Source organism: Temnothorax americanus, unplaced genomic scaffold (genome assembly GCF_048541705.1).
Source record: "Temnothorax americanus isolate GAGA-0224 unplaced genomic scaffold, ASM4854170v1 Scaffold86, whole genome shotgun sequence".
NCBI classification, from domain to species: domain Eukaryota; kingdom Metazoa; phylum Arthropoda; class Insecta; order Hymenoptera; family Formicidae; genus Temnothorax; species Temnothorax americanus.
In genome coordinates this window covers 286111-308189 of record NW_027509809.1, presented here as the reverse complement: position 1 = coordinate 308189, position 22079 = coordinate 286111, and the positions used below count along the sequence as shown (strand labels likewise).

The 22079-nt window shown below is 34.7% G+C and overlaps 3 protein-coding genes and 2 long non-coding RNA genes across 7 annotated transcripts in view; 4 read left to right on the top strand and 1 right to left on the bottom strand.

Moving 5' to 3' along the window:
* The window catches only part of LOC143907662 (THAP domain-containing protein 5-like), a 32722-nt gene extending 31200 nt beyond the window's left edge, over window positions 1-1522 (top strand). For both annotated transcript variants that reach the window (XR_013259930.1, XM_077424549.1), the window contains 2 exons: window positions 86-154; window positions 243-1522. Coding sequence is in view for 1 of the 2 variants with exons in the window: in XM_077424549.1 (XP_077280675.1) it covers window positions 86-154; window positions 243-266 (93 nt within the window). In the remaining variant the exon portion in view is untranslated. The remainder of the gene's footprint in view (window positions 1-85; window positions 155-242) is intronic.
* LOC143907676 (uncharacterized) overlaps window positions 1-22079 on the top strand; it is an 89094-nt gene that overhangs the window by 31716 nt on the left and 35299 nt on the right. The window lies entirely within an intron of this gene.
* Window positions 2353-21635, bottom strand: LOC143907666 (uncharacterized). Of its 2 annotated transcripts, XM_077424554.1 has the most exons (6): window positions 21495-21635; window positions 11026-11354; window positions 10351-10668; window positions 3312-3395; window positions 3064-3222; window positions 2353-2974 (listed from the first exon to the last, which is right to left on the bottom strand). In XM_077424554.1, the coding sequence occupies exons 4-6, from the start codon at window positions 3369-3371 to the stop codon at window positions 2813-2815; spliced, it is 381 nt and encodes a 126-aa protein (XP_077280680.1). In that variant the 5' UTR covers window positions 3372-3395; window positions 10351-10668; window positions 11026-11354; window positions 21495-21635; the 3' UTR covers window positions 2353-2812. The 2 variants fall into 2 exon arrangements, with proteins under 2 accessions (XP_077280680.1, XP_077280681.1); XM_077424555.1 differs by lacking the exons at window positions 10351-10668; window positions 11026-11354; window positions 21495-21635 and adding an exon at window positions 3479-3809.
* On the top strand, window positions 4201-5081 carry LOC143907664 (uncharacterized). Its single transcript, XM_077424552.1, has 2 exons — window positions 4201-4335; window positions 4408-5081. Exon 2 carries the CDS (start codon window positions 4621-4623, stop codon window positions 5077-5079), a length of 459 nt encoding a protein of 152 aa, XP_077280678.1. The 5' UTR covers window positions 4201-4335; window positions 4408-4620; the 3' UTR covers window positions 5080-5081.
* Window positions 5979-10124, top strand: LOC143907668 (uncharacterized). The gene is made up of 3 exons (XR_013259932.1): window positions 5979-6117; window positions 6182-6396; window positions 9989-10124. It is a non-coding gene; the product is annotated as an uncharacterized LOC143907668 (long non-coding RNA).

Below are 22079 nucleotides of genomic sequence, written 5' to 3'. Positions count from 1 at the left end.
TTTCATCAAACTTTCTTCTTTTCTCTTATAATTATAAATTCTTGAATATATGCAACATAATTCATAGCATATTAATGGTTTTCAGAAGCTACGAAGTGAAGTTGCTGGCATGTGTGCGCAAAAAGTAGCAGAAGTTTCAATTACTTCAGAAATGGTAATATAATTCGACACATTTGTGGTTCTTTTAATAAAAATTGTTGATTTTTATTCAAAAAACTGTAACATTGTCCAAAATGTTGTAGAACATGGATTATGCTGCCCCATAAAACCATGATGTTTCCAATGAAGTGGAAATATCCAGTAATATCCCAAAAAGTTTACTGTCATCTGACAGTGAGCAGACTGCACAGGTGGAAGCCGGTTCGTCTTTGAAGGAGGAGAATGGACACTTGCTACCGATGCTTCAATCTGCACGGGTGGTAGCCCATTTGTCTTTGGAGGAGGAGAATCAGATACTACGCAGCCAAATAGACAAGATGAAAACTGCAATGGAGTCATTTTTAAACAGTGAGCAGATCGAAATGTTACAAGAGGGGCGACGTCCGCATTGGTCTCATGAAAGTATAATCAAAAGTCTGAAATTTTGGCTTGCTTTGTCTGTTCACGGATACGATTTCTTCCGAAGTACTGGCTACCCGTTGCCCGCTTATAGCACGCTTGCCCGACGAATTCAGAATTTCAAATTGAACTTCGGAATTTTTGACGATGTTTTGGAGCTTCTGAAATTCAAGGTCGAAACGATGGACCCCACGGACAGATATTGCATATTATCTTATGACGAAATGGTTATATCAGCTCAACAGGATTATGATAAAAGCAGTGGTACATTTTCGGGTTATGTAACTTTAGGGCAGAATAAGGATGTTCTCGGTCAGAAAATTTTTTTAGTTTTAGTTCGAGGAGTAAAAAATCATTGGAAGCAAGTACTTGCTTACCATGTGACTCCAAAAAAAAGCATCGATTCTGAAGATGTCAAAGAATTTATTGAGAAATGTATTGTATGTATGTATGTGTCGAAAAGTGCGGTCTGTACGTCTTAGTGTTATCTTCAGATTTGGATGCCAGAAATAGGAGTTTGTGGTCTTCTATGGGCATAACCATTATGAAATATGTACCCTACGTAAATTCATTCCACTTTAACGGACACGACATTTACGCAACGCCTGACGTTTGTCATATTTTGAAGAATTTAAAATCTGCACTCTTAAGGCAGGAGGTGTTTTTACCATCAGAGGCATATGTGGAGCAAGAAAAGCTTCCATCAAATGTTGTAAGGGGATCGTATGTCGAAATGTTGTGGGAAAAAGAGATTCGCGAGGGGAGAGAAATTTGCGCAAAGAAGATGTCCATCCGTCCACAATCGACAAAATGAATGTAGGAGCGGCAGTTCGTTTTTTCTCTTTACAAACTGAAGTCGCGTTGAAAAGTGCGGTTGACGAAAAAGAATTTCCGGAAGAGGCCTTAACAACAGCTGCCTTTATTGGATTAATTAGAGAGTGGTTTCTCTTGTATCGTCCAAAATCCGAAAGGCATCGATAACTTTGAGAAACTGCGATCAAAAATATATTTTTCTTCATCAAATTATTGATTTGTTTAAAGATATTGTTTTTCAAAAAAATTGGAAGCCGCTGAATTATGCCGTAATTCTGGCAACTTTGTCTTTCGCCGATATGGCTGAGTTTCTGTTTAAAAACAAGTTCGAATTTATTTTGGGTCATCGTTTTACTCAAGATGCGACCGTGAACATTTTTTCTCAGATTCGCAGAAAAGAAGGCCAAATGCCTACTGCGTTGCAGTGCCTGCGAGCCATTAAGATGATTTCAGTCTCTCAATTTGTATCCAATGTGAAAAATTCTAGTTATTTCAACAATTTTGACATGTTTTTGTTAGATTTTTGTCAAACAAAAAAAGCAGTTTACCTTAAAAAAAGCTTCCGTTGACATTGCGGCTGAAAATGTCGATTCGACAAAAAATCATGTCGAGCTTGATGTGCATACTATTACGTTTAGTTTTTTTTTTTTTGCGATATTGTTAACGAATACGATGCAAAGAATGCATTCTATTTGGCTGGAAGTACGACGAATGCAGTTGTAAAGCATATTTGTGAAGAATGTGTTGCATTTTCGTTGAGGAAAAATTTACCACAGAATGATTTTATAAAAAAGGCGAAACTATACACGACAGCATTGAATTTGGATGGCTTGAAAGAGCCTTGTTTTGAAACGTTCAACTTAGTTTTACATTCTGACCATTACTAGAAAATCTACAAGGATTTCATTTTGAGAAATGGAAACTCCAGGCTCATCGAATGCATTCATAAAAATGTAGAAACAATTTTTCCCACGTGCTGTGATTTAAAGAAAAAAATTATTAAGCATTTTTTCACTGTTCGTTTTGTACCAAAAATTTTTCTGAGAACAGCAAACAACGGAAGAATGTTTTTGGGTCTGCAAGTTTGAAAAAAGCTTAACCAAAAAGTGCTTAAACATATAAGTAAACCCTTTGAAACTGCTTGTTACTTTGTAATAAATATTATATATGGTCTATAAATATGTATTTTATGAAATAAAGTATTGTTTTCAAAAATTAATTCCTCTGGAGATATTGTGAGCATGAGTTTTTATTAGTCAATGTACATTATTATTATTATTATTATTATTATGCAGTTACAGTGTTATTTATGGAGTAACAATCTTTTGGAAAATGAAATTTATTTTATACAGTTCAAAATCATTTTATTTGATACAAAGTATAATTTTTTATTTGTACACTAGTTTTATTTGATACAAAGTAATCAAAAAAGGCGAATAAATTATTTGACATTGTGCTGTTGTAAATATTCAGCAACTTTCGGATTATGAGAGAACATTTTCAAAATAAGATGTAACCGTTTCAGCTTACTCTTCAGGTAGAGATTTTCGACCAACAAGCTTTCAGTTTTTTCATCTGCGTAATACTCTTGAAGCTTAGGGTCCTAAAATGAGTGGAAGTATATTAAATAAGATAAATAGAGCATTACATTAGTAAACGAAAAAAAAAATTAGGAATTTATGCGGCAATTACCTCAACATTTGGTCCAGAATGCGACGTACTTGGATTTTTTTGATTGTCGTCAGTTAACATTTTAGGATGTAACCGTTTCAGCTGACTCTTCAGGTAGAGATTTTCGATCAACAAACTTTCAATTTCTTCATCTGTGTAATACTCTTGAAGCTTAGGGTCCTGAAATGAGTGGAAGTATATTAAATATGATAAATGGAGCATTAAATTAGTAAATGAAAGAAAAAATTAAAAATTTAGGCGGCAATTACCTCAACATTTGGCCCAGGATGCGACGTACTTGGATTTTTTTCATTGTCCTCAGTTGACATTTTACAAACAACCAAATACTTAATCTAAAAACACAAATATGTCAAAATGTGACAAAACTGCAACATGAAAACAATTTTTCGCGATGAGTATTATTTAAATAATATACCTTCTGCCCTTGAAATTACTGCTCCAAATACGTACAATGAAACAGAGTCACGATGTGTCGATTTACGATAAATACGACACTTATAAAACAAATTATACTGTCGCGCGTTTAAGAACACACGTCTAATCAATTAAGAATCAATTAATACTTATTTTCTATTTTACAGAATTGACATTTCAGCTAAATTTTTACATTAATCGCGAGACCGAAAAGCGTATTGACGTTTACAAAAAGGTTATGTTTTCACAGATAATTGGAAGAAAAATGGCGAACGAGATTACTCATATTTATAGAGCCCACGAAGTAATGCTGCGTTCCCACTATACGCGTTGCGCGTCGCGTGTAGTGGGAACGCAGCATAACCCGGCCAGCCCGGTCTCTTCGTGCTCCAGTTTGTTTACCTGTGCATTTGCATCGTGAAAACACGTGTTTCGTTCGTGAAATAGAGAGTCCGTTAGTGACCATGAACGTATTCAGACGTATTCTGTCGTGTCCTTTATTATTTTGTAAAATTTGCTGATACTCAGCGTTGAGTTTGGATTAATTATTTCGAGTAAGGAAAGAAGAAGAAGAAGATATCGTGAAATGGAACAGTCGTTCGCATGATCGACAAGGACACCAGGTGGACGTGGAATAACGGTCTCCCCACGCTGATCACGACGCTGCTGCAGATAAATCTCAACTGATACGTCCACGTGTTGCCGGACATGATCGGCGCGCGCGGAAATGGCTACTTGGACGGTTCGCTCAACGGAACGGAATACCCATCCAAAGAGATATTCATTAGATGGTTGCAGGTCAACGTTTTCATGCCGTCGTTGCAATATTCTTTCGTGCCATGGGAATATGACGATGAAGTGAGTAATCTGGAAAATTCTATCCGAGATTACGCCATAGCGAAAAAATAATATTTATCTGCATTTTATCAGACCATTGAGATCTGCCGAGAGTATACCGAACTGCACCCGGGACACTTTTAAAAAGTGAAGGGCAGTTTTCCCATGCTACCGGGCGCGTCCACAGGTTGCGGATGGTGAACGTCCAGGGAGGTCTCTCTGGACAGTCGTGAATAACAATCAGAGACTTGTCTCTGAGCGGAATAAGCGATCGCGGACAAGGGAATCAAAAAACCCGAAACCACAATGGAAGAGAGTGATATAAATAGATATACCCCAGGAGGTAACCCAGAAATGGGGAATCCTTCCACTTTCTTGGAAGTGGCTGAGCTCCGATCGGATTCTGGGGGGGGCTCAATATTACTCGATTCGGAGCCGACGGTGGAACACTTGGCTGTCGGAACCACTCTACAAGCATCAAGTGGAAAAATGGAGATTGCTACTCCTGCGGGCGGGGCGAGTCCGAGGAGCATCTCTTCCCGGCTGGAGAAAGTACAGATCGACAGGGCGACCGATGACGAGCAATCGCTTAAGGGTGGCAGTGTTGACTGTATGGACTCCGACGTCGAGAGGGATCTTCTTGACTCAGAGGCCGACATAGCTTGCCAGGAGGAAGCAAGATCCAAAAAGAAAGAGATGACGGCAGCTCAAAAGGCTAGGAAAGCCTACAGAAATGCCCTGTCATTTCTAAAAAAAAATGGATAACAAGAAGGATGAGGAACTGACCACCAGGGACAGGGACCTCATCAAACTAAACAAGAAAAAGGTCTCCAAATTTGAAGCCGAACAACAGCAACAAAAACTGGAGACAATCACCGAAGAAAGAGAGGTAGCAAGGACTAAGCCGGCAAAAAAGCTACAGAGAGCCAACGCTACGGTGGAATCTCCAAAGCCGGACAAACCCAATTTGCCACCTTCCGAAAGGAAAACGGTAAAGAGGGTGCGATCGGGCGACGAAGAGGAAAGCGAAGCAAAAAGGGTCAAGCCCTCGATAAGCTTCGATTCGCCCGAGGACTGTCGGATTGCCATCATAGATCGTTCTGATCCGGATGGCAGGATGACGGCCGAAAGGTGGATGGAGGTGGAAACGAGGGTTCTGCTGGCCATAGCCGAGCTGGATGGAGATAGTTGCGGGGAGGTTGACTTCGACGGGGCCGGCTGGCAGAAGGGCGTCAAAGTTGTTGGATGCAGCAACAGAAAGTCACGCGACTTTCTAACGCAAGTCATCGGCAGCTGCGGCGAGCTCTGGCAGGGGGCCCAACTCGAGGTCATCCAGATGTCACAACTACCGCTGAGGAAGAAAATCTCACTATGGATCCCACCTCCGGTTCCGGAAGAAGACGATACCGTGGTGAAGATTTTGGGCAAACAGAATAAAGGCCTGAAGACTCAAAGCTGGAGGATTATCTCATCGGCCAAGAGTCAAAATGGCAAAGGAAAGGACTTCGTCTTCACGATTGATGACGAGTCTATGGACACTCTTAGGAAGTCAAAAGGAAGCATCAAATTCGGCTTGGGTACGCTGAAAGCGAGGCTTCCAAATGACAAGAGCAGCGCAACGGCCAGGGCTTCAGGTGGTTCAGATTAATCTGAATCACTGCGAGGCGGCCACGGAGGACTTGATGCTGTTCATGACTGAAAAGAATGTGGATGTGGCCCTGGTCCAAGAGCCCTGGCTTGCAAAGGACAGGGTCCGAGGACTAAGGACCAAGGAGTACACCCTGCTACATTCTCAGACTGCAGGTAAGAAAAGAGCGTGTATAGTGGCAAAGAGATCCCTAAAACTCACACTACTAACACAATATAGCACAAATGACCTGACCGTGGCAACCTGCGAGAGCCAGGGGAACATGAAGCTTCTTCTGGCTTCTGTATACATGCCATATGATGAGGCTGAACCACCACCAGAGGCCGTCCAAAACCTGGTATTGGTAGCCAGGAAGCAGGGCAGACAACTGGTGATAGGACGCGATGCCAATGGACACCACATCCAATGGGGAAGCAAGGATATAAATGAGAGAGGTGAGTCAATAATGGATTTTATTCTTACAAATAACCTGACTGTTTGCAATAGAGGCAATATGCCGACGTTTGTGAACAAGGTTAGGGAAGAGGTGATAGATCTGACCTTGACCACAGGCGAGGAGGGGTTGATAGTTGAGGACTGGAGGGTCTCCTTAAAACGATCCTTCTCGGATCATAGGAGAATTTTATTTAGAATAAACCGCGCGGCCCCAACTAGCAAGCCCTTTAGGAACCCCAAAAGAACTAACTGGGAAATGTTTAGCGAACTCGTGGAGGGGTACGGGAATGGGGGACCAGAGTTCCAAATGTCAAAGTACCCATCTATCGAGGGAATAGAAGCTCTAGTTAATGAACTAGAAGTTGCACTAATAAGGGCTTTCAAAAAATCCTGCCCTGTTAGCCGCTCACGCAAAGCCACCAAACCCTGGTGGAATGGCGAGCTTAGGCAACTAAGGACGGAAACAAGGAAGCTCTACAACAATGCAAAAAGGGATAAGACAAAAGAGAGCTGGGATATATATAAGACCAGCTTTAATGAGTTTAAGTATAAGATAAGAGAAGCAAAGTGGGAATCGTTTAAGGAGTTCAGCGAATCTCTTATGGATACTAGCGAGGCCGCAAGGTTCAGAAAGGTGTTATCAAAGGATCCAGCGATCCCAAGTAACATCATGAAACCGGATGGCTCGTGGACTGAGTCCAACAACGAGACCCTGGAACTTCTTATGAACACCCACTTTCCTGGGTGCGGGAACATTGATTACAATGATGTAAGAAGGGATGATTTCCACAGACGGGGGGATTTGATGACCCCTGCGGAGAGAGAAACGAGGGCGAAAATGATCGTCACAGAGGAGAGAGTATTATGGGCGGTGCATTTCTTTGACCCATACAAATCTGCGGGCCCGGATGGGATACTACCCATTATGCTACAAAAATCTCTGAACAGCATTATTGGGATATGTTAAAGAGAATCTTCGTGGAATGTCTTGCATTAGGCTACATACCGAGAAGATGGAGAGAGGTAAGGGTGGCGTTTATAACCAAGGCTGGTAAACCGAGTCACACTACGCCAAAAGATTTTAAGCCTATTAGTCTATCATCGTTTCTACTGAAGACACTAGAGAGACTGATAGACATGCATATAAAAAAGACCACAAACATAGAAAATCTGTGCAAAATGCAACATGCCTATCTAAGAGGCAAATCGGTCGAAAGCGCACTACACGTGGTTGTCGGAACAATTGAAAAATCCGTCAAAGACAAGGAATACACTTTGGCTGCATTCCTTGACATAGAGGGGGCTTTCAACAACGTCAAAACTGAATCTATAAAAGAGGCTTTAGAAACATTAGGTGTAGAGCACATGGTCACGGAGTGGGTGATAAGGATGCTGGAAAGCAGAGTTATTACCTCGGAAATAGGCAACAGCTCCACTAGCAAGAAGGCAACAAGAGGCACACCGCAAGGAGGAGTGATATCACCGCTATTGTGGTTGATCGTGATAAACAAGATCCTAACAATCTTTAAAGAGAAAGGGATCAAAATTATAGCATATGTAGATGACGTAGTCATACTGATCACAGGCAAATACTTGTTTACAATCAGTGAGATTATGGAATCTGCGCTAAAAGAACTATCAAAGTGGGCAGGAGAGAATGGTCTAGGGGTAAACCCGAGCAAGACCGAGCTCATCCTATTCACAAGAAAGTATAAAATACCCAATTTTACACCACCAAAGCTGGAGGGGAAGGCACTTACACTTTCAAAGGAAATTAAATACCTCGGAATTATCCTAGACTCCAAACTCTCATGGAAAAGGAACGTGGAGGAAAGGATGAGAAAAGGAATAATTGCCTACTATGCGTGTAGGAAAATGTTTGGAAGGAAATGGGGCCTGATGCCGCAAATCATACATTGGATGTACACTGCGGTAATAAGACCGATCATTACATACGGAGCATTAGTCTGGTGGGAAGCCATGAACAAGGAGGTAAACAAAAAGAGCCTCACCAAGGTACAAAGGCTTGCAGCCCTGGGTATCACAGGAGTGAGGAATAATACAGCACAAGCTGCATTGGAGGCAATCTTGAACCTACAACCACTTGAGCTGTACGTTATAGGCCAAGCAGCAAAAGGAGCCGTAAGGCTCAGGGAGTCAAATCTCTGGAAGCCGATCAACTACGGACATTCAAGAATACTGGAGGAGATCGGAAAACTGAACAGTAACAAAGGACTAAACCTGAATAGTCCAACGGACTACTTAATTGCCAGGCATAACTTCGAGGGGTGTGTTAACATACGCATCCCCTCTAAGGAGGAATGGGAGGATAACTCGGTGATAAACGAACACGAGACATCAGTCTACACCGATGCCTCCATAACCAAAACGGGTGCAGGCATTGGAATCTACTCTGAGGCGCTCAACATCCAGAAGTCATACAGACTAAAGAACGGTTGCCACGCCATACAGGCAGAAATCTGTACAATAAGGGAGGCAGCCAGGCTAATCTGGGTGAGTGGCAAACCATTAAGGGATGTCACAATCTATTCTGACAGTCAGGCTGCGCTCAGAAGTATTGCATCAAAAACAGTGAGATCAAAGGTAGTGATGAGTTGCCAAGAAGCGTTGTCCTGGCTCCGCGGCGACGGGGTCGGTCTGCGCTGGGTTCCCGGTCACAAAAATGTGGTAGGAAACATAGGTGCGGACAGACTGGCAAAGCTGGGGGCGGGAGGGAACGGCGCGGAGGTAATGGACTCCCCACTACCACCGATCAGTTTACTAAAAGATGCCATAGAGGAAATTATACTGGAGAAACACAGAGAGATTTGGCAAAACCGGAATGATTGCGGGATAGCCCGAAATCTCTGGCCTAAGATAGATAACAATAGGACTAGGCAACTATTGAAACACAAGAAGAACCTGGTTCGCATAGCAGCAGGAGTTGTCACAGGAAACTGTGCGGTCGGAGTGAACCTCCAGAAATGGAAAATCACAGATGACAGCAGCTGCAGAGAATGCAACGAGGAAGAAGAAACAATTGAGCATCTGATGTGCTGGTGTCCAGCCCTAGAAAACCGACGCCTCCAGACAATGGGACAAGAATTTCTGGATGGACTGGAAGACGCAGCGGAGATGGGCATTGACAATATAATGAGCTTCGCACGGAACTGGAAGTGTTTCAACGCGAGGTGGTAAAGACGGGTCAAGGGTTAAAAATAGGGTATCACAATGGACCTCAGGTCTCCGCGTGAATGGTCATTAGATGACCACACCCTTTCACCTAACCTAACCTATACCGAACTGCACGCCATTTATACCGGCGAAATTATAAACGCTATGAAGCAAGCTATCGAAAAGGGCACTCCCGTAAATCCACCTATTTGGTGGATTAATTGATCCGCTTAACTCGGAAGCTCACAAGATTAATGATGGTAAGTTCGTAACAATGTGAAGATTGTATTCCAGATTTGCCAAAAATTAGAACTATTACTTATTCATAAATATATAGTCTTTATAAATCTTGAAAGCACACACAAGGTGATCTGTAAACAATACATAATCGAATGTTGCTGCTTAATTGAATTACAGAATATCTTCTTGGAGAGAATATACTAGTTGCTCCAGTGACCGTAGAGGCTGCCAAAAGACGCAATTCTATCTACCTAAAGGAAAATGGTACGATGTGAATCGAGCCTTGACTTACGAAGGACCGAGATGGCTGACGAACTATTTTGCCCCCTAAACGTACTTCCATACTTTAAAAGAGTATAATAAACACAAAAGGATTAAAAAGATTTTAATAAAATATTTATTTATACAAATGTATATAAATTTATTTTGCAACATGTCATGGTTTTTTGTTTCGAGATGTGTATGTTTCTTCTTCATATGTAAAGATTGAATGTTAATCAGAGAAAGCCAAGCAGGAAATAAATTCGCTATCTGCTTACCAGTAAAGATCGAATCTCTGTGTTAAGTTTTTTTATTACACGTCATCGGCTGTGTAATTTCCGGTCTTTAAAAGGGACTCGCGTTCCTCTCTCAGCGCCCGCAACCGCTCATTATATTCCTCTGATTTATCATAAACGGTTTTATTACTATTACAGGGAATGTCGTAACAGATGTCGTCGGCTGTCGTAAATATTTGATTGTAGGTTATTCTTCCGGAGCAAAGGATTGTTTCGGCTTGATCACATCGATCTCCTTCTGCAGCTCGTTCAGCAAAATTTGATCATTGTTCAAAGCTTGCAGACAAAATTTCTGCGAGGCTACATGCGAGAAAAGTGAAAATTTAAGTCATAATAGAATTGTTGTTAATATCAAAGTACAAGATGTTCCACTACTATCAAATCATATTCAAATTGTATTGAGTATTTCAATAGTGACGGAGTTATACGATTAGATTCTGTAAAAATGTAAGGTACGAGCGTGTAAAATGACTCAATATCACCAACATTTCAAGAAATTTTATATTTAACATATGCATATCGCGAAGAACAAAGATACTCTATTATTTTTGTTTTAATTTAATTACCAGTTTATCTCAAATTTTACCACTGTAAGACTTAGACTGAAGTGAGATTCCTTGTACAAAGAAAATTAGTTAAAATAGTGTTATAACATACTCCGCGCTCATTAGTTCCTCCCTACTATTCTTGATTTAAACTTGCATAGCTTGTTAATAATCCACTTTCATTCTGTGTAATTCGCGAACCGCTTTGCCCCATTGCTCTCTAAAAAATTCCTTCCCCTTCTGAGCATTGTCTAATTTTTCCTCGAGAATTTTTACCTCCTGCAACAAAGAGGCTGTTTGATCCTGAGTTAAAGATCCCTTTTGATACATTTGCATTTCATTCATCTGTTTACTTATCGATGATTTCAGATTCTCATTTTCGTACGATAGTATCTCCACTTGCGTCTCTAGAGCAACTTTCTTCTCCTCAAGTTTGACGATCTGCATGAAACACAGTGTTATATGTATATATCATAAGATAACAATAAGTACTTTTAAGCGTATGATAAATAACGGCTGCAGAATTAATCAAAATGTATAATGCAACTGACGTATACTTCCCTGCTAAAAATGACCGATTAAATCCGATTGGTTCCGTATTAAATTTGGTGAAATTAAATCGGAATGAATGCGTTTTCAATCCGGTTAATCGGATGCCCGATTGGAAGTGAATTGGTTCTAATAACAAATCAATCGGAATCGTTTTTAATTCGGCATTTCCGGATTAATCTGAATCCGTCGTTATCAGTTTCAATCGTATTAATGCACATCCATTTTAATTGGGTGAATAAAGTAAGCACATGAATCGTGTTGAATCCGCATCAATCGTAAAATTTTAATACAACACCAAAATCGGATTTAATGCGATATTTCCGGATTCATCTGAATCCGACTGAATCGGTTTCAATTGTATTAATCTTAATTCATTTTAATCGGGTAAATAAAATGACCATATGAATCGTATTGAATCCGCATCAATCGTGAAATTTTAATACAACACCGAAATCGGATTTAATGCGATATTTCCGGATTCATCTAAATTCTAATACTCAATCGGTTTCAATCGTATCTGCGCTTAATTCATTTAAATTGGGTAGTGAAAGTAGCTATGTGAATTGGATTAAATCCGCTTTAATCATTAAAATTGTATATAACACATCATTTTTACGTAATAGAGTTCTTACTACAGGATTTCCTTTTGGTAAAGTCATGAATTCCATATTTGCAAAACTGTAAAATGTTTTTATTTAACCCTTCGAGAACACACAGGGTTAATTTGACTCTTTTTTGCTTTTTTTTTGCCAAAAAAATTTTTAACCAAAAATATTAAACAAAAAAATTAAATTTTTTTTGTAAAAAACTTTTTTTTTTTTTAAAGAACACTGTTAATCTGACTCTACACACATTTTGATCGTCCACCATTTTAAATTGACAAGTGCGATCAGCTTTAAAAAATTCCCAGATGTACTTGAAAAATTGTTAAATTAATTGATATAAATAAAAAGTGCCCTTAGAATTATTTACATATTTTAAAAAATTTAAAAGAAAAACAAATTTTTTTTAATTTTTTAAAATATGTAAATAATTTCAATGGCACTTTTTATTTATATTAATTGATTTAACAATTTTTCAAGTACATCTGGGAATTTTTTAAAGCTGATTGCACTCGTCAATTTAAAATGGTGGACAATCAAAGTATGTGTAGAGTCAGATTCTCCGTAAATGAAAAAAAAGGTGTGTTTTCGAAAGGTTAAATAAATACTGCACATTGTAATAAATTTGTAGTACAAAGAATGGAATTATAATAAAGTAGTAAATAATCCTGTTTATATATCTGGAATTCACGGATTTTATCAGTTTGAATCGGTCTCAGTCAATCCGTTTAAATCATTATAATTTCGTGATTTTGGAGTTCACGAAATCATAACAATTTAGACTGATTCAAACCGATAGAAAACGAGTGAAATTACATCTTTGAGTACGAATCCGTTTCAATCGTTTCCAATCGGTATAATCGTTATGAAATATCATACACGCAGAAAATTTTTCTCGAATAATGTAGAATACTCATAATAAAATGTACTAGATTTACATCACACCGGTAGAATATACGCGTATTCAACCGGAAATTAATATATGACAAAGAAAAGTAATAGTTTGATCAGATACATCTTAATTGTAACCTAAAGGTAAATAAGTTTGCCATACTAACAAGGAAATATGAGAAAAGTAAAAAAAGTTCTATACTGATATGTTTATAGACGACGGAAGGCGCGCGGCGCGAGCGGCAACGCGGGCTCGCGCGGCGAAAGGGTTCGGCTTGCGCCCGCTACGCGGCGCATCGCCGGTATATTCTTGCGTGATTAAGATTCAACATCGACCCCTATATCTAGGGTAGCTCGGCAGGGTTTCTACAGCGTTCTCAAGTCTGTGGCGGTCAGCTGTCTGCCACGAGCGAACTTGAGAACAGAGATCCCAGGATCCCAGGTTTAGGTCTCTGCTACATAGCCTGTGGAGGGGATAGGCTGTGGAGGGGATAGTCACGTGACGCTGACGTCACGTGACGCTGACGCACACAAGCCAAGCGCCCCGTGTACATGTGCGCTCAGCGCTCGGCCGGCCTCGGCCAGCTAGAGAGAGCAAACATGCTATGCTCTTTCTCTTTCTCTCTTGAACCGGCGCGTCATCAGCCTCGCAGACGAAATACGTATATTAGCGGGCTTGACTGTCGCGTGCCTCTTTCTACACTAGATGCTATCAGATGCGATACACTATCATATCGCTTAATGATTTTACAATTTAGAAGTTAAAATCATTAATTAATTAAATTACCCAAATAGCACTGTTGATCTTTATGAATTCATAAAGATCAGCTGTGCTATCTGGGTTATAATTTCTTGTGTATATAAAAAGTATTAACTTAAAATTAAGGAAGTAAAGGATAGAAAAAGAAGATGAAATCCACTCTTGGCCAACGTGTACGTTTTTTTCTTACAAAATCATCTGTTAGTGATTTAAAAAAATGATTTATAATTAGCACAAAAAAATGTAAACAAAGAATTCATATTAAGGTTTTATTACATGCTAGTGGATAAATTATTCTAATAATATATTTGTTATTTTACTAATAGAAAATATATGTAATAAAATAAAAGAGAGAAATTATTTTTACAACAAAATAAATAATTTTTTAAATAAAGCTGAAGGTTTATTTGAGCCAACGCATGATATTTCCATACAATGTACTTATTTAAGATTTTATATTTGAACATGGTTCGTCTTTTCATTTGGAATTAATGATTAAAATAACAAAATTTTCGATTTTTGGTAAAATCAAGAAAAATATCGAGTAAAAATAATTAAGCAAGGAACAAATATTTCTGTTATGTAAATTTTTTTTTAATAGTCGACGTACACATTGTTGCTCAACGGAAACCGCGAGAAGGTGGTGGTCTCTTCCGTCAGTAGGAAATGTAAAAGTTATTTTCTTTAATATATTAAAGAAAATAACTTCTACATTTCCAATGAATGAATGAATGAATGAATGAATTAATAAATGAATGAATGAATGAATAAATGAATATTTAATGTAAATAGGATAGAAGATAGGTAGAAATAGATAGAATAGATAGAATAAAGGATAGTTTAAAGGATAGACACAAGAGATAGATATAAAAGAATAAATAAAATTAAAAAAGAATATAAAGGACAGAGAATAGAAAAGCAAAAGTAATATATAGAGAATATTATGATAATTTTTAGATCACTTTACACAATTTATAATTAACAGAATGTGGGATAAAATCGTATATATGTATATAGAAAAAATTAAAACAATTAAATTTATAAATGTATGCATACATTCATAAATGAATTGTTTCCTATGTTATACGATGCAAAAAATTATTAACATAATTGTATTCTTTATCTGTTGTGAATTATAAATTGTGTAAAGTGACCTTTATACAAGAAGTATTAAATAATTTAAACCGTTTCAATTTTTTTAATAAATATATTTTTGATCTTATATATATATTAAAGATTGAAATAAAATAAATTGAAAGTTCTAATTCTTACTTTAATAAAATTTTTTATTAGAATAAAAAGAACAATCAATAAAATTTCATAATATTTCAAAATTTAACATTTTCGATCAAGTAAGATTGCAACAGAATAAAAAATTGAGTCGGTCGAAATTATTTAGTACTTCTAGTATTTAACTGATAAAAGCGCACATGCTTACATTACTTAATGTAATATAATGTTTTATATAATATAGTATACGTTAATAAAAAAATATTTTCAAAATATAGTTAAATATTTACAATTGTAAATAATGATTAAAATTAACAAAACAAATAATTTAATAAAACTAATATAAACATTAATAGAATCTAATTTATATATCACAGAATATATATATATATATATATATATATATATATATCACAGATGGTGTGTATATCACAAAAAAAATATATATATATCACAGATCAGATGGAGGAAATAATCTTTTTATGTATCTTAATATATTTTATCTATATATTTTTTAGACACTGCATTCAAAACAAAATACGGAATGTTTTTTGATTCTGTCATGGAAATGTCATGGGAAAAAATGTTCTTTTTAAGAAATGTCATACTTAAAACTAAAATTTTGAAGTAAAAATTGTAGTTTATGTAAAACAGTTTTTTGTCTACAAAAACAGTATTTTTAAAGATAAAATTTAAATGTAAAAGCATTTTTTAATATTTTGAAATATTTTCCATTTAAATATGTACATTATGTTTTTTCGTTCATTCTATTCAATATCAAATAAAGAATTATTTTGCTTTTAAATGATTATTTTTAATACAGGGTGTTTCTTAAAGACCGCCCACTAAATACATAGTGATACAAAACTGAGTCAAAAAGTCCTGAACCATTTATTTCTATAATGCTTAATAAAGCAGTATAGACAAAAATGGTTCAGGACTTTTCGACTCAGTTTTTAATGAGGTTTAACACTGTGTACTTAGTGGACGATTTTTAAGAAACACCCTGTAATGAATTAAATTTTTTACACAAACGCATTATAATTGTAAAATAATATATTTTTGTCCCTTGAAATATATATATATTGGGTACACTTTTATATTTTTTAAATAATTTTTTTCTATATATACACCAATTTTATTAATGTTCACTTTGCATTTTATTATTCATTTATTTTATTATTTTATTATTTATATAAAATAGAGTACCACCGGGTTTAATGTTATATAATATGCACCACGGAGAAATTATTCCATCTGATTTTGCTTGTTATATATGTATATATTTGCATACATATTTTTTGACTCTCCACAGCTATTCAGTCCATTGAAATTGAGATTATTCTTGTGCAATAATGTGATGAAGTCCAATGATTAAGAGTCCATATTTTTCCAAATAAGAGCGCAGGTTGTAACTTCTGCAGACTAGATTAAAGGCTCTTATGTTGTTTAGCATTGTCGCATGACAGGGCAAGAATATTTAGAAATGGAATCTGAAGTTTATGCATTTCAGATTGAAATGCATTTAATAATTTCTCTGCACTACAATCTCTTGCATCAATTTCAATCAATTTTTCTAATTGTGATCGAACATCTAAGGTTTCAGAGAATCTACATATCTTACAAAAAACGTCATCCATTTATTATTTGTTACATCTGATGTTTCGTCAACAAAAATGGAGAATTTAGTATTCTGAATATTATCAACTACTCGTTCCATTTCAAGTAGAAAGAATGTGGAATCTATTTAATATTATATATATTTTTTTTATTAAACAAATTTATTAATTTTAAGAACAAATGTGTTTACTTGAAGCAATGAGATATAGGATTTCATCGAAAAAAAAAATTTACTTAATTTTCTGAAATATGATCCTACATGGATTGAGAATTCCCTCCTTGGGTGTAGCTAAATGTTAATTGTTATAAAAGATGAAATATCCTTTTGAGTGTTAATATTATCACTATTGCTTCAAGTAAAATTGCAATAATTTCGGGTGAAATTTTGTTCCCAGAAATTTAGAGAGCTTAGACTTAATGTAATACTCATTTAAAATCTTGAATTGAAAGTATGCAACATAAGACAAAATACAGAATTCCTTTAATTTTACTTAGAAATGTTCTTTTAGAGACCATACTTTTCTAGTCAAAATAATAAAAAAGAAATATTAAAAAACTGCATTTAAAGGGTAACCTCCAATTTCAAAATAATTTTTAATATTTTGAAAAATATTTCATTGAATTCTTGTTTACATTGAGTACCTCCTTATAAAGAATTGTTCTGCTTTTTATCCACGATTATTTTTCATATACTCTTTCTTTGTGCTATTAATTAAAAAGTATAAATATTTGATAGTCCATCAAATTGAATTTTCTTACAAATTTTGTTGCAATTATAGACATATTTAGAATCGTAAATCTAATTGTGGAATCTAAAAAGATTATATATATTTTACAATAAATTATTATGCCAATTTTATGATTGTACACTTAACGTTACATTTTAATAAAAACAATGAGTACCACCGATTTTAGCATTGTATGATATGGATTATATCATTATATGAATTATAATGTAAGCCATCACATTTTGAAAAAGTCCTTCACATTTGTGACTCTCCAATTTGGAATTTTTGACACTAAGAATTTGACAATGAGGAATAAATGCCATTCGACCTACAAACAATATTCTCCATCAAAAACAACATAAAAAAATGGATTAATATTGAAGAAAACAAGGAACATCAATATATTAATCACGCTCAATAAAAACGAAGGATACAATAACAACAAGACAATTGCTTGAGAATAGTTCGTCATCTGGGTTCGACTCTGAATTACATATAGAGTCTAAAACTCGGTCTACAAAAGTAACATAAACACCTTCTTTGAGACCAGTGAAATAATTGTCGATTGGCACGTCCACCTATAATACGGAGGAACACTGTTACGGTCCGATGTCCCACTTTGGAGTAACAGAATTAAAGAAGAAAAAGAAGAAAAGAGAAGAAAAATAAGAAGAATAAGAAGAACAAGAAAAAGAAGATCTGGAAATTCTCCATCTACAATCTTCTGATTTTGGCTCTAAACAACATAAGAGCCTTTAATCTAGTCTGCAGAAGTTACAACCTGCGCTCTTATTTGGAAAAGTATGGACTCTTAATCATTGGACTTCATCACATTATTGCACAAGAATAATCTCAATTTCAATGGACTGAATAGCTGTGGAGAGTCAAAAAATATGTATGCAAATATATACATATATAACAAGCAAAATCAGATGGAATAATTTCTCCGTGGTGCATATTATATAACATTAAACCCGGTGGTACTCTATTTTCTATAAATAATAAAATAATAAAATAAATGAATAATAAAATGCAAAGTGAACATTAATAAAATTGGTGTATATATAGAAAAAAATTATTTAAAAAATATAAAAGTGTACCCAATATATATATATTTCAAGGGACAAAAATATATTATTTTACAATTATAATGCGTTTGTGTAAAAAATTTAATTCATTACAGGGTGTTTCTTAAAAATCGTCCACTAAGTACACAGTGTTAAACCTCATTAAAAACTGAGTCGAAAAGTCCTGAACCATTTTTGTCTATACTGCTTTATTAAGCATTATAGAAATAAATGGTTCAGGACTTTTTGACTCAGTTTTGTATCACTATGTATTTAGTGGGCGGTCTTTAAGAAACACCCTGTATTAAAAATAATCATTTAAAAGCAAAATAATTCTTTATTTGATATTGAATAGAATGAACGAAAAAACATAATGTACATATTTAAATGGAAAATATTTCAAAATATTAAAAAATGCTTTTACATTTAAATTTTATCTTTAAAAATACTGTTTTTGTAGACAAAAAACTGTTTTACATAAACTACAATTTTTACTTCAAAATTTTAGTTTTAAGTATGACATTTCTTAAAAAGAACATTTTTTCCCATGACATTTCCATGACAGAATCAAAAAACATTCCGTATTTTGTTTTGAATGCAGTGTCTAAAAAATATATAGATAAAATATATTAAGATACATAAAAAGATTATTTCCTCCATCTGATCTGTGATATATATATATTTTTTTTGTGATATACACACCATCTGTGATATATATATATATATATATATATATATATATATATTCTGTGATATATAAATTAGATTCTATTAATGTTTATATTAGTTTTATTAAATTATTTGTTTTGTTAATTTTAATCATTATTTACAATTGTAAATATTTAACTATATTTTGAAAATATTTTTTTATTAACGTATACTATATTATATAAAACATTATATTACATTAAGTAATGTAAGCATGTGCGCTTTTATCAGTTAAATACTAGAAGTACTAAATAATTTCGACCGACTCAATTTTTTATTCTGTTGCAATCTTACTTGATCGAAAATGTTAAATTTTGAAATATTATGAAATTTTATTGATTGTTCTTTTTATTCTAATAAAAAATTTTATTAAAGTAAGAATTAGAACTTTCAATTTATTTTATTTCAATCTTTAATATATATATAAGATCAAAAATATATTTATTAAAAAAATTGAAACGGTTTAAATTATTTAATACTTCTTGTATAAAGGTCACTTTACACAATTTATAATTCACAACAGATAAAGAATACAATTATGTTAATAATTTTTTGCATCGTATAACATAGGAAACAATTCATTTATGAATGTATGCATACATTTATAAATTTAATTGTTTTAATTTTTTCTATATACATATATACGATTTTATCCCACATTCTGTTAATTATAAATTGTGTAAAGTGATCTAAAAATTATCATAATATTCTCTATATATTACTTTTGCTTTTCTATTCTCTGTCCTTTATATTCTTTTTTAATTTTATTTATTCTTTTATATCTATCTCTTGTGTCTATCCTTTAAACTATCCTTTATTCTATCTATTCTATCTATTTCTACCTATCTTCTATCCTATTTACATTAAATATTCATTTATTCATTCATTCATTCATTTATTAATTCATTCATTCATTCATTCATTCATTGGAAATGTAGAAGTTATTTTCTTTAATATATTAAAGAAAATAACTTTTACATTTCCTACTGACGGAAGAGACCACCACCTTCTCGCGGTTTCCGTTGAGCAACAATGTGTACGTCGACTATTAAAAAAAAATTTACATAACAGAAATATTTGTTCCTTGCTTAATTATTTTTACTCGATATTTTTCTTGATTTTACCAAAAATCGAAAATTTTGTTATTTTAATCATTAATTCCAAATGAAAAGACGAACCATGTTCAAATATAAAATCTTAAATAAGTACATTGTATGGAAATATCATGCGTTGGCTCAAATAAACCTTCAGCTTTATTTAAAAAATTATTTATTTTGTTGTAAAAATAATTTCTCTCTTTTATTTTATTACATATATTTTCTATTAGTAAAATAACAAATATATTATTAGAATAATTTATCCACTAGCATGTAATAAAACCTTAATATGAATTCTTTGTTTACATTTTTTTGTGCTAATTATAAATCATTTTTTTAAATCACTAACAGATGATTTTGTAAGAAAAAAACGTACACGTTGGCCAAGAGTGGATTTCATCTTCTTTTTCTATCCTTTACTTCCTTAATTTTAAGTTAATACTTTTTATATACACAAGAAATTATAACCCAGATAGCACAGCTGATCTTTATGAATTCATAAAGATCAACAGTGCTATTTGGGTAATTTAATTAATTAATGATTTTAACTTCTAAATTGTAAAATCATTAAGCGATATGATAGTGTATCGCATCTGATAGCATCTAGTGTAGAAAGAGGCACGCGACAGTCAAGCCCGCTAATATACGTATTTCGTCTGCGAGGCTGATGACGCGCCGGTTCAAGAGAGAAAGAGAAAGAGCATAGCATGTTTGCTCTCTCTAGCTGGCCGAGGCCGGCCGAGCGCTGAGCGCACATGTACACGGGGCGCTTGGCTTGTGTGCGTCAGCGTCACGTGACGTCAGCGTCACGTGACTATCCCCTCCACAGCCTATCCCCTCCACAGGCTATGTAGCAGAGACCTAAACCTGGGATCCTGGGATCTCTGTTCTCAAGTTCGCTCGTGGCAGACAGCTGACCGCCACAGCCTATAACAGCAACTTGTGTTTTTGCCATGACTGCAACAGACATCTCGTTTTCTGTCCATCAGCCATATTTTTATTCTTTGCTTTCTAAATTTCCTATATTTTCTTGAAATTTTTTGCATATTATGACTATATTTTAGCCGTGCAAGATTAGTATGGTATTTACTTTGTTCGTGTATACTGGTATTTTCCAGAAAAATTTTCTGCGTGTAACGATTCAAACCGATAGGAACCGATTGAAATTACATTGTTAAATACCAATCCGTTTCAATCGGTTTTGATCGGTGTAATCGTTATAAATCCGTGATTTCCAGATCAAGAATCCAGATTCATGCGGATTCAAAATTTTTAATCGGATTTAATCGGTCATTTTTGGCAGGGTTCACAAACTTTTGTTTTTACATCTCGTACGGAGGGATTGACCGCTCTTTGACAATGTTTGTAGTGGTGTTGGCCTCTTCCACTTTTTAAGTATATTTTTGTACTCTTTCGCACATGGAATACATCTTTGGCGCTGCACACCACGTACTAAGCAACCTCTTGTCACATATCCAACGCACAATTTTGCACTACAAAATGAACGATAACGTAATTCGAATGCAAATGTAGAAACAATTTTTTAAACTTTGTACTTTTACTTATAAAAAAAAATATATAAATAAAAAGCATTTCATTATAATATCATTTTTTAAAATTTAAATACATGATAATAAATAAATATTAACAAGTACCAGGTTTTACTGCCGACTTCCTTACATGGATTATGGATTGATATTGGATAATTTTTGAAGAACATTCTGAATGTCTTCTATACTTTTTATTTTCGCACCTAGAGAATTAATTTCTCTTTCTCCAACACAAATCTGAAATCATTAGATACATTTCAAATGTGACAGGAAGTGACATGAAAGACTTTGTATTCATAATCTTACAATATACCCAATGATAGGTACTTACATGAAGTGTCATATTTTTGTCAAGTATAGC

What these genes read in the sequence shown, in the direction of transcription:
- LOC143907664 (XM_077424552.1), top strand. Translation starts at nt 4,621, where the DNA reads ATGGAAGAGAGTGATATAAATAGATATACCCCAGGAGGTAACCCAGAA.
- LOC143907666 (XM_077424554.1), bottom strand. Translation starts at nt 3,371, where the DNA reads ATGTCAACTGAGGACAATGAAAAAAATCCAAGTACGTCGCATCCTGGG. An exon ending in ATCCTGGGCCAAATGTTGAG is followed by an intron (nt 3,223 to 3,311) that starts GTAATTGCCGCC and finishes CACTCATTTCAG; the next exon opens with GACCCTAAGCTTCAAGAGTA. An exon ending in ATTCTGGACCAAATGTTGAG is followed by an intron (nt 2,975 to 3,063) that starts GTAATTGCCGCA and finishes CACTCATTTTAG; the next exon opens with GACCCTAAGCTTCAAGAGTA.